The sequence below is a fragment of the Protopterus annectens genome, chromosome 5.part0, assembly GCF_019279795.1.
Source record: "Protopterus annectens isolate FY-2018-M chromosome 5.part0, PAN1.0, whole genome shotgun sequence".
NCBI classification, from domain to species: domain Eukaryota; kingdom Metazoa; phylum Chordata; order Ceratodontiformes; family Protopteridae; genus Protopterus; species Protopterus annectens.
Genome location: NC_056735.1, coordinates 303,789,998 through 303,803,440, shown reverse-complemented (window position 1 = coordinate 303,803,440; position 13,443 = coordinate 303,789,998). Strand labels below are relative to the sequence as shown.

Sequence of the window (13,443 nt, the reverse complement as noted above, 5' to 3'; positions counted from 1 at the left end):
GAAATACACTACCATCTGCCACATTCTGGTGTATTTAATGTTCTCCATGATTCATACTTCAAATGATTCAGCTTACCCTCAGGTGTGGCTAATCAAAAGTCATGACTACTAATCTCCATGGTGCAGATTAACAGGACAAAAGATTGAGATTTCAAGTGTATAACTGCCGCAGTGATGCATAGAGCATAAACTCTTGTGTAGCTGTAGTGAGTGTATGAGCAGTGTCCTCAAGGCACTCTGCATTGCACATAGTGAAAACTCCCAAACTTCCTCTAACCCCTTATCTCATAAGAAGACAAAGTTGCTGTTGGGTGAGATATATTTTCACTCCAAGCCAGCTCCATAGAGATTGATACCTTATAACCAATCCAGGATTTCTGGCAAAACAGATGAAAATCTAACAAGTGCAATGGCAGGCCAGCTCTCCTACCAAATCCTTCTTAGCTCACTTTCTCAACTGTATATACCCCCCCCCCACATCTGATTCCAACTGCTGAGTTTATCATCTGCAGGGAAATAACACTAAACTTGCCAACTAATTCTATTTTTAACACCTTTATTGAATTATCAGTTGTAGCATAGGCAAACTTACACTTTTATAAAAGTAATTAAACCATACTGGGTTTCTTCTGAGTACTCCGGTTTCCTCCCACATTCCAAAGACATGCGTCTGGAGTGTTTCTCCCCAGGCCTCCATTGAAAATAAACACTGTCCTAGTCTTACTTTCCTGGTCAACAAATGTTAAATAAAATAAAAAATAAAATAAAAATATTAACAAGGTCACATTTACACACATTATATATCACATATGTTGTTATATATCACATAATCTAAGCAACATTACATAAATTATTCAATTCCTGCCCTCTATTAAACCTCATTCCTCCTCCAAAACATTATTTCCTGCATGTATTGTTCCCATAACTTCCATGTTTTTCTTTGTAATTTACTACAACCCTTTTCTAAAATCCCACTTCCTGTTCTTTTATCTTTGTTACAATATTCAGTACTTTAAGTATAGTTGGTATATATTTTGATTTCCATTTTCTAGTAACTGCTTTTTTGGCATCCACCAGAATTAAACTTAACAAGGCCTTACTAAGTCTAGGCAATTCACATCCTGTATCCCAGATAAAAAAAAATAATTTCCTTAGTTACACTAATTTACTCACCCAGTATTCCTGACAGAATACTTTGTAGAGAATTTTTAAAGTCTGCCAACTCATTACACTCCCAAATTATATGTTCCCAGTAATCTCTTTCTTCCCCATCACACATTCAACATTTGCCATCTACCTGAGGAAAAATTCTTTGGAGTCCGCTTAGAATACAAACGTTTCTATGCAAACACTTCTAAGCAAAAATCTTAAATCATCTATATTTTGTTGCATATTTAGGACCCATACATATGTCTTCCCAGTGCTTCTTTCTGAATTGCATATCTAATCTCTCATCCCAATCTTTTTTAGCTATCATGCAGTATTTTATATGCCCTACTAACTATCCCTTTTTACCAGCAGATCATGTTCTAGATTAAATTAAAAACTCAACCAGTGAAGGTCTTTTATCCTTATATATCCCTCTCTCTTTGTCTATACTCTGATATCAATCCCTGATAGAAAGGGCAATCACTAGTCTGCAATCCAAATGTCTTCTTGGCTGCTTCCCATTTTTTTACATTTCCCTCTATAATTATTTGTTCCCAATACTATTATTCCTTTGCCAGCTTCCTCCAGTAATCTCCAGACTATTTTTGTCTATTTTCTGTACCCCTAATTGCAGTCATCCCTATAGTCCAAGTCTCCTTTCTGCATTCCCGTGTGGCTTAGTTCTTAGTATATCTTCTGATACTTTATGAATATAATATCCTGATTTCCATTTTCTAGTAACTGTGCTGTATGACTGTTTTTATTCTCCTTAAGGATCTGCTTACAAAATCTGATTCTTTCCTTATTTCATGAACTACCACCCCCCCCTTCATTGTCATCCCTTTCCCCTTTGTAGCTTTCTGGTCATATTATGTATAAGAGCCTTAATGGAATAGATCTAAAATATCCCTTCAAATCAGGTAATCCTAAATGTACTTGTTCTATTGGGAAGAAAAACATATCCCATTTGACTCTTGCCCTCTTCCCCTCCCAAAAAATCCTTCAACCCTTTATTAATTACTTTCCACAATTTCTCCACTGGTTGATAAAAATATACCTGACCTGTGTATAAAATAAAAGGGACTAAAACATTTTTACTGTTTGTATCTTGCTATCTATATCCATAGATAAGAGCTTCCAGTTTCACAGTTCTTGTATTATTTTTGTTTAGACACTTTCTACATATCCTTAGCTACCATAACAAAACCATTTTTTAATCCATACTCCTAAATACTTCATTTTATCATGTCCCCATGATAAAATGAAGCATTTAGGGTACTGATGAACCAATTCATGCATGGGCTCATAGTTTATAGCTATAGGCTTTGGTTATCTTCAATAATTTTACATCCCAATAAAAAACAGGAACTATCTCAGAATGTTCCACAGCCCTGAGATATCCATTTATAGAAACATCAGGTACAAAACAGTGTCATATGCAAATAAACCCAACTTTTCTTGAACACCATACCATTTTTATCCTTGAATTTTTGAGTCTCTTATTTTCTTTGCAAATGATTCTAAATATATCACAAGTGATAAAGAGGACACCCATTCCTGATTCCTCTGTTCAGACACAACTTATCACAGACAAACCCTCCCATTTTGATTTTTGCCTCTGATCCCTGATATGTCCTTCCAATAAACCTTATTCTTGTATCAGGAATTGCAAATGCTTCCTTGGTCCTACTCATAAAATCCCAGCTAATTCTGTCAAATGTATTCTCTGCACCAATACCCACTATAACAGCAATATTGTCTTATATTTTGCTTCCATCTGAATAATCATTGTTCTATTAATGTTGTAAATTGCTTGTTTCCCCTCAACAAAAACCACATTGGTCCATACCTATCAATTTTGTCATCATCGTTGCCATTCTTTTTGTCATTGTACTATTGGAACAAATAACACCGGACATTAGGGGTGGTAGTTGGGAAACTAGACTGGAGTATCGAGAACTATATTGGCAGTTAAAACTAGATTCAGGAAGGTTTCCCAGTCTGAATGAGAATATTAACATCAATAGTGTTTTAAGGATGAGAAAGGCCCGATTGTGACGTTTTTACATGTACATTACACTGGTAATTGTTCTATTATTGTCCATGGGTACATTGGTTTGACCAGGAAACAAAATCGATTATTGTTTTGGTTATTTACTGTTTTATGTTTTCCTGTTTATTGTGTTTCGTTTTATAGGGTTGGAACCTGTATTATAGGATTTTTATGTATTTACACTAAATATTTTATCATTTATCTCATATTTTAAATATGTAAACAGTTTTAAGTAGGGAATTTTCATTGTTCATTGGTTTTGGTTCAGGTTTTTGATATTGCTCTATCTCTGCTCAAATTAAGATTTGGAGTATACCATGGCTTTATTTTAGAGCCACACTTCAAATTAGTTAATCAGGAGGGTCATGTGATTGTTGAAATTACTATTTAATGACTTGAACTGAGTCAGTATGTTTTTCGTTACCTTGATAAAGCTCGGTAATAACCGAGCGAAAGCGCTTGGTTTTATTTTGTTTTTGTTTTTCTACAATAAGGCTGGTTTACTATGTTAAGGACTTTTCTGGTTTGATTCTACAACACAGTTGGTTTAATACGTTATTTTGCTGGTTCTTCTGGGTCCTGTTGTGCCGGGCTTGTTCGTTTGCTGGCTTGTTCTTGTTCTTTGGATTTTTTGTCATTGTAGACATAAGCAGTTTATAATCATGGTTTAAAATAAAAATGGGCCTATATGACACTGGATTAGATGGGTCTTTGCTATCTTTAGGTATTACAGCCCTGCAGCTTTTTTCAAGATGTTGGTGCCTCCCCTCCTTTTAAAATGCTGTTAAACATAATCTTCCAGATCATTATCACTTTCTTCCTTCCTAGCTTCCAAACTTCCACCCGATTACCATCTAGTCCTGGAGACCTTCCTGCAGATTGGTTATACATCACTATTTTTATCTCATCTCCTCCTATCTTCACTATCGAGCCTCATCTGCCTCTAACCTTGTCATATTTAAGTCTTCTATAAATATGCCCATTTCTACTTTACTTCTTTGCTTTATACAAATTTTCATAACATTTCTGAAATATCTCTAAGATCTCTACAGGATCCCCAGTTAATTTCCATGTTATAGCCATCCTAAATTTGGCAAAGACCTTTTTTACTTTGTTGTTTAAGTCACTGTGACAAAAGTTTTTGGGTTCTGGAGTTATTATCAAAAAAGTTGGTTAATACCAAACTTTCTAAACTTACGCATATTATATAGGTAGACCCTTATTTTCTCTTGCTTTTTATGTAGGGATAACAACTAGGAAGTTGCAAGATCGAATTAAGAACCATCTCTACACTATTAAAATTAAAGATTAAAGAAATGTCCTATATAGACATATTATTGAATGTGCCCATTATAAGAAGTTTTTATTTTCCATTTTAGAACAGGTGTTAGTTAGGTGATTAAAGGGAAGGTGATTTTAAGAATTTGTTAGAACAGAGGGGAAACAATATGGCAATTAAAATTAGAAGCTGATAAATATCTGGTATAAATGATGTTATTAATATAAAATGTTTTTGAAATAAAAGGAAACCTTATGTATTAAAGGAGTAAAGACAATTTTAATATGGTGTAAATAGGTTTTGTGGTATATTATATTCTGTCTTTTTAAAAATGTTAATAAGTTAATGACTTGATTGTTTTTATTGATTGAATTACCTATTTAAGGTATTGGTTTTCATTGTTGAAGTTTTTCTGATGAAGTTTGTGCGACAAAAGTGTGTAATAAAGGTTGTACTACACTAAAGGATCTAAATAGTTTCACTCTCACTTTTAGTCCAGTAGTTTTAAGTATTTTTGTTTATTCTTTCCTTTTTGTCTATACATGTAAAACAATTTATATTCCAGGATAATATGGGAAGTGTTGCCATTATGGTAAGAAGTAATTAATGCCACCTATCATATATGGCAGCTTTGTTTAATTTCTATTTCTAACTGTTGTTATTCATGCACCCATTAATGTTTGACAGGCTATTCCTTTGTACAGATTTTTCTTATCATCAGCACTAGAACCTATGTTACATTTTATAAGACTTCTTGTTTTAATAAAAATTCTCAAGCCAAAAAAAAAATTCCCCAGAGCACCTACAGAACCTGTTAACACAAATACTCATAAGTATGTAAATCTTCAAATAATGAAGTTTAACCCTCCTAAAAGGATAATTTGTTCCAAACAGACAGCTGCTAACACAAGCCCTAATTAACTTGAAATTGAGGTTATACATGCTAAGACACATTTTATTATATGTGTTTCTACTTATACTAATTGGTGTCTGTTCTTTTTAATCTTTATCATCCCATGTGAAAACATCTTGCATGCTTTCAAAAATCATTAACTTTTAGCCTTGAAGAAAACACTTTTATGTCTTTTATTGTCCCATTACCAGCGTATCTCCAATATGTAAAAATGCAGTCCTCTGCTGCAGCCTGAAAGACAAGCTGATACATTTATTACTAAAAAAAAACTTTCATTAAATCCATTGTTCTCATAGTTACTTATTTCCACTTAAAAGTTTTTATTAGATTAAGTCAAGGGTCTTAATCCTTGTCAACTAATTCTTAATCAACCATGCTTAGCATCCACACCCCAACTTATTTCCTGTTGACCTGAGTACTATGGCTAGATTCCTACTATGTCTCATCTGCTGCGTTACTCTGGTAAAAACAATCAGTGTCTCCTTGTGCTGTCTTGAGTAAAAATTGCCTCCAAAGACTACCCATGTTGTTCTACATTCAACATAGTGGTCACACAGTTATTTCTGAAACATCTGTCTTAGTCCAACCACCAGTATTAAAGGAGAATGTAATGTCATTTTGTAGGTCATAGGGTCAGTCCCTATGCAGCTGGTTAGGTATGACTGATATGTTACTTGAATGTTGTGGGTCATATGGAATTTTAGAATCTAGGTGACACAGTGTTTCAGAATTTCAATGATATGAATGTGTGTGGTGCAGTGCCACAGTATTTGATTTTCCAGCTCACTTATCAGCTGGGGGTATCTTCTGTTTACAGTTTGCACTCCCTCCCTACAGCCCTGTATCTATATGGGTTTTTACCAGGAGCTATGTTTTTTTCTTCTCCCCACATCCCAAAGACATGCTGTAGGTGAATCAGAATTCCCCTAAATTGCTTTGAGTGTTGTGCAGTTAATGAGTGAGTCTGGGTGTGCATCTTGTAATGGGATGGTGCCTTCTTCTCTTCCTTGTGCCCACTGACAGCCAGGATGGGATATGGCTCCGAGATGGACACTAGATCATTTAATGAATTGGAATCTGGGTAATTGTTATGTTACTTTACGTAATAACTTCCTCCATTTGTAATATTTAGTGTAAGCATGGAGTAAGAATATAAAAATGAGGGGTGAGGGTATAGCCTTGGTGTAGGAGCTTAATAAGTTGAGCCCTCCAGAGATATCTATCTATCTATCTATCTATCTATCTATCTATCTATCTATCTATCTATCTATCTATCTATCTATCTATTTACACATCTATCCACCTATCTATCTATCTACCTGTCCATCCATTCATTCTTACTGTTTTCCTATTCTAAAATTTTACAACTCTGGTCGTTCTGTTGTCATTTGTTTTAACTCCCATCAATTTTAATACTCATCATTTTGAATTTTTTATTTTACTGCATATCTAAAGACTTATGAGAAATTATTGCAAAGTTCTCAATATAATTTTATACCTGCAATCCACTTCAAATTCCATCACCTGCATCTTAATGATAATAATCTACTCACTCACCTTACTTCTTCACCCTCATAACTAATCCTCTGTCACTAGAGAAAGGAATTTCACATTCTTATGGACCAGAGACAGCTACCTAAATTCAAAAGCCAATAGGATTTTTGCAGTAGCAAAGTTATGTCTGAAAGCGGAAATACAGTACCTTCGACACAAGCAAACAAGCATTTTCAAAAAAAAATGATAACTTCCACATGTGATGGAATGCATACATTCCAAATGATGACTTAGATGTAAACAGAAAAAGAGAGAGGCAAAGAGACTGTGTTTGTGTGTGTGCGGGGTACACATATGTGTGTGCATACATGCATGTAATGCTTACAGTAGCAGTCACTTTTTTAGGGTGTAAAACAAGATATTTGCCAGAGAAGAAAATGTATATCTACATGCTATAAAGGATTCACAAAACTAAACTGGTTAATTAATTATAAAAACAACCCAAACAGTTCAAAGCAGTCCCCAAAAACAGATGCAGCAAATTCCAAATGCCAAACAAACTTGCCCTTAGTGGAAGGTAGCTGGATGAATCAGCAACACACCAGACCAAATAAAATAGATCTCCTTATTTATTGTACAAAGATAAAAGTGAGCGCTTTCGCAGTGACAACCACTGCTTCATCAGGTATTTTCTACAAACCACATCCACACATAAATACTGTTTGAAATTCAAAAAGACCAATCATGTTGGTGTAACAATTAATCAAACTTAATTGCATCCAAAGATAAAGTGCTTTTTAAAGCAACAAAACATCAATACAGCATAGCATGGTTCTGATAGCAGGTCAATAAAATATAAATAAATGCATTCTTGCATATATATGCATGCCATTATCATGATCAATGTGCATGGGGCTATTCTAATTTCCTAGACTTAAGGGCTGGCTTCAGGGACAAATTATCATTAAGACCTCATCCCCTGTGTGCCCCTAACCTCAGAATCCACTTCACTTCATATATATGAAAGGATGTATTCACAACATGATTGGTCTTTTTGAATTTCAAACAGTATTTATGTGTGGATGTAGTATGAGTACCTTCCACTAAAGGCAAGTTTGTTTGGTGTTTGGAATTTGCTGCATCTGGTTAATTAATTGGAGAAGTGACAATAGTTTTAATGAAAAAAGATGTATGCAGTCATAATGGTTGTTATTTTTAATTACTTTAACTGAAAATATTCAGTTATAGGACAAGTGATTGATGCAACTTACATTAATTTACATGAAAAATGATTCCTTTAAATCTTGAAGATATTCCCCTTGGATATTAACTGGGCTAGATAGAAGGATTTTCTGACTATGGAGGAAACATGATGACTGCATGAGAGAAAAGGAGTTGTCCACATAAGTACCAATGTCTCTAATGACAGTGTCTGCCTAAAGAAGAGTACCATTTCTAGCATATGAGGTGCAGAGCAACCTTATTGCATTTAGTTTGAAACTGTTTTCAGTACATTGGGTATGTGCATATTGCAGGCCTTGCCAGAGCAGCTTAGGATCAATGGATGAGAGGATAACAGTGCTCAACTTGCAGTCATCAGCTAACTAAAAGGACCTGTCCTTCACAAAATCAGACTGAGTAGAATCTAGATCAGTTAACATATGTCTGCATACATGAGTTGTGTTGTGATATGTTTCATGGCTTTATGTATAATTATACATAGTATAATTTAAGTATAATTAAGGCTGGTGAGGCTTATGGGCCTGTAATTATCTGGGTCTGCAGATCTATTAAGCCTTATAGTCAAATTCCTGAGCCTATAGCAAATTTGACCCTCCCCTGGCCTTCACAAACTGTCATACTCCATAGACATTGCAAATCATGATTCTGATTTTGGTTAGTACTACTTTCTAATGGAAAAGATGATACAGTATTAACCATAGTAATGTTACAAGTACAGCCCATTTCACACTGTATACTACAGGAAGTGTAAAATGATATTCCCAAAGATAGATCAAATACTAATATTCAGGCTTGAGTTGATATGATAATGAGTTAAGTCCAAAGGAGAAGTAATGTGGTATAAAAATCCTTAAAGGAAAATGGGGAAGTAGGTGGAGGTGAAATATATGAGGCAGCAGCTAAAATGCTTTGCTGTTTCTAAACTGGCACATATCATGACTGACGCTGTGTGATGACTATTATGCGACTTAGTGACACTGAGGCTGCAAGAGACAAAATGTCAGCAAGGTGGGTACTTTAGCACCCAAGCAGATACCCATCAGAAAGCTATTAATGTTTGAAGTAGCTGATAGAAAGTTTACAAAGATGGTGTGCATGCCAGCATACACTATGACATGATAATTAAAAGTCACACAAAAAAGGCCTGGCCATACAGCATAAGGCGTGTCTTTGTATAGCAGAAACTGTGCCTGCTAACTCTGAAAGCCAATGAGAATCGTGATGACTGGTGGAAAGATAGTGATGCACTCTGTAGCATTATAAGTAAAAACAACCTTAGCCAACAAAGGAATATGTGAACTTACAAGGACACAAAAATAAGAAGGCATATAATGTATCATATATCATCCCATATATGGCAGCTAACTCCCTAGCAGCTGTTTTTCACCTACCCTTGCCCCATCCATTCCTTGCTCTTTCACAGGTATCCTTGCACCTGTCTGATAACTTTCACTGCAGTGACTTACATTCCTGTACCTCAGTGACAGCATTCAAGAAACTGGTATCTATCTTCCCCAGTTATTCTTCATATCTGTCATGAACTTACCTCCTTTTCAGGTGCCACTAGTCCCTTTTGTTCCCCTCTATCTTCTTTAAAACTATCTCTTCCACAAGCTTCCCAGCAATGTCATATATCAGAATCATACCTCCTATTTCTCTGCGCTCTTCTACCAAACTATGTCTCACCAAGTACCCAACCCTCTGTTTTCTTCATCATGGTTGTAGCACTGCACAGCACAAATCCCACCAACCTAACATTTCTTCCTTGATTTCCAGATCTGTACTTTATATTACAATTTTAGCTTTAACAATGCACTTTACAATGGATGTCAAGCTTTAGCTTTTACTGAATGACCAGCACGCCAATTGTGATTAAGCTTTTTACTTCACATAGTATGGTCAAGTATAACAACAGTAAGGAAAGATATATCCTCTTCCTATTCTTGTCTTCTAGGGGTCACTATATCAAGTACATATATCTTCTGTGCTCCAAACCCATAAAAAAGAATATGAACTTGCATTTTTGTATGAATTCCTTATGATGTCCTATCTATTCCAACCCACATGCATCTGCAAGTCTCTATTCTGATGAGCAGTCCCTTTACCTGTGAACAACACAGTAATACTGGAGTCATTATCATTGTAGATTGTCTTTGACTCCGATCATAATGTGACATCTGACACAAACATGTTTAAAAGAACTGCTTATACCACTGAATTGAATTCTGGGACATTTCTGAGACTCTGCTTTTTACTGATTCTTCTTCTAATGGTTCTCCACTAACTGACATCCTTTACTTCACATCAGTCAGCAAGTTTCTTATCTAGTTCATTTTGGTACCCAAGCCCATCCATCTTCATTTTCCTAAAAATCTCCTGTCAAGGTCAGTGACAGAAACCTTACTGAAGTTATCAGCACCCTACCTGTTGTGCAATGAACAAATGCTGAGGGAAAAAAAATAGCTTTAGAATGATCCATATATTCATCAAATAAGATCACTGTGACTGTGTTTTGCCCTTTACATCCACAAAAGATGCGACAATGTCTGATCTTTGCTTTTGGGGAGTGTGATGTAATTAACTGACTAGCAGTTTTACAATGATTATCCTTTGCATTTGAAGAGTTAGGTGTGTTTTTTCCCTTGTATTACACTTCTGAGTATGACCCAAACTGGCACACCAAGATTATGGTCAGCCATGAATGTGCTGCACTTCTCATGTAACTGTGCCGCTGTAAACAACATTTTATAACCACTGATTGTAAAAGAAGAAAAGATTCATTTCTTTGATGCTCAATTTGGCCATTCTGTGTGGATCCTTTATCATATCTATATTCTGAGGACCTAACCAGAGGCTGCTCTCTGGATCATCTTGCGTAGCATACCCTTCTCAGTTGAATACAGCCCATCAGAGATTAGTAGAGATATTAACTTTACTTGGGACTTCTTTATTTGCATTTAGGTTTTGTTGTGTGCCCTAAAACAGGGACTAGCCTTCAACACTAACATAATTATACCAATGGTCACATTCTACTTGTGTTTCAGTAGACATATTTTATTGTTTATGATTAACTGCTAGATGCCTCATTTTATAGCCTGTATTTCAAAAACTTCCTTGGGTGTTTTTACTTTTTATTCAGTTACCTGCAGTACTGAAAAATTAACTTGGTGTGCCTTATAAACTGCATGTTTTAAAGTAGTGCTAGCCATACCTGTGTCTAACCCAAGCAGTGTCCATTCCATGTCCTTGCTGACTGTTTTTAAGTTGTGCGGTCACAGAAGAAGCATATAAAGTAAATGCTTAGTACCGTCTATATGGTAACATTTCTTGTCAGTGGAACATATATATTAGGGAATGTATGGCAAATTCTGGGTGTTACACCTGTTACTAATAAAACTGGCATTTTGGTATTCCTCCAGCTTCTCTTTCTATATTTATCTCAAATTTACCCTGAACTTATCAGCTTGAGACAATTCCACTGAAGTATAATATGAGCACCTTAGTGCTAGTTCATTTGGACCAGTTATGATGAGCAGTTCCTCAATGCTTTGGAGGGTGTTCCTGTAGAAATAAAGGCTGTGCATGATTTAACTGCATATACCTGAGATAAAATCAAAGAAGAGAACTGTGTCTGATTTAACTCACTATTCCATACTTCCTATCAGAGTAAATGAGTTCCAAAATGGGGGAACGCAAGTCAGCATAAGATGATATGACAGATCATGAAATCGTAAATGAAAGTTCATCCACTTTGTCTGTGATACAAGAGAATTACATCTATAATTACAGAAAAAGCCCCATCACATATTTCTGGGTTTCATTCTTTAAGTTTCCATTTCCATCGTCTATGATGATCTCTGTAAATCCCTTAACCAGACAATCCATTCCTTTTTAAAGTCCAGTTTATTCAAATTAAGATGGTAGAAGGCTAAGCAATAGTTGTAAGGCAGAAAAAAAAAATCAGCGAAGATGCACATTGCACAGACATGCAGAGGCAATTTAAGCATCAGCAATTCACCTACCTGCAGGTCTTTAGTATGTGAAAGGAAACTAGAACCCCTAGTGAAGAAAGCCCACATAGTCACAAAGGTGACACAAAACTCCTCACAGGCATCTTCCCAACCAGTGATCTTGAACAGATACTTTTGGCTAATAGGCTGTACTGTCATCAAGTGAAGGAAAGAATATTGTAGCTAACCCCATGCCATGTCCAATCATTACTTAGCGCTAGGTCCCTCCTACCTGAACCAGGATGCTTTCACTTCATCAGCACTGCCGCACTCCAGTACTCAGCTAGGAGGTGCATTCCAAACGCAAGCCATTCTTACAATAAAATTAAACATCCTTATTTTAAGTTGAAAATATACAAAAAATGCCTGTCATTCAAGCCCTACTCACCACTTTTTTAATTCTTAAGTAGTTTCATAAAATCTGTGCAGTGCAGGTAGAGCCTATACTCGTTGATTTATTAAGGAGATATCCATAAATGCAATACTGTAAGTTCATTCATAATTGCTTGTAATCTAGGTTAGCAACAATTTGAAGGTGAGTGAAGTTTGATGAAGTAAAATGTCATATTGCTACATGACTGCCACAAACATCTAAAAACATGTACAGTTTGCACTTACAGATATATAACAGAAGGTATTCTTATGCATGATTTTGTTTATTTTATATTTATATTAGTGCCAATTTTTACAGTCTAATTACATTTCTATGGTCTTTATTTGAGTGCCCAGTTTATAATTTCTACTGAAATTTTTGAATTGATAAGCTTACATCTAGGAGCACAATTTCTTTAGTGTTAAGGAGGTGTGAGTGCATGCGCACACACACACACACACCTGAAATTCAACACATTAAATTGATTAGACGAAGAAAGTCGCTACGTACCAGCTTCAGCACATTCTCTGGTCAGGCAGTATTGTTCAGAGTGAAGGTTTATAAGGCCTTGGTTTGCTATAAAATTAGAAGTGAAAACAATTGACATATTAATTAATTCAAAACTTAATATTTAGCTTGAAAAAAGGCTCACCACTCATTTTATTTCAACAAACTCAGCAGTTCTAAACATGAAATGAATTTATCATATTGATTTTCACAATAATTCAATGATACACTATTACAAACTTATTCCACCGTTGAATTAAAGCCTCACAATACAGTATCAGAGCTACAAAAAGAAATAAAAGTGCAACACTCATACATAAACATGCCATTTAAAAATCCTGCCTGCAATGCATGACACGCTGCTTTATCCACATATTGCAGTTTCCAGAGTGCTTGGTCTGTGTAGTATTACAAACTATTTAT

General features: G+C 35.4%; 1 protein-coding gene across 1 annotated transcript in view; it reads right to left on the bottom strand.

Moving 5' to 3' along the window:
* PHEX (phosphate regulating endopeptidase homolog X-linked) overlaps window positions 1-13,443 on the bottom strand; it is a 1,091,028-nt gene that overhangs the window by 1,055,681 nt on the left and 21,904 nt on the right. The window contains exon 2 of the mRNA XM_044072288.1: window positions 13,024-13,089. Within this exon, the coding sequence (XP_043928223.1) occupies window positions 13,024-13,089 (66 nt within the window). The remainder of the gene's footprint in view (window positions 1-13,023; window positions 13,090-13,443) is intronic.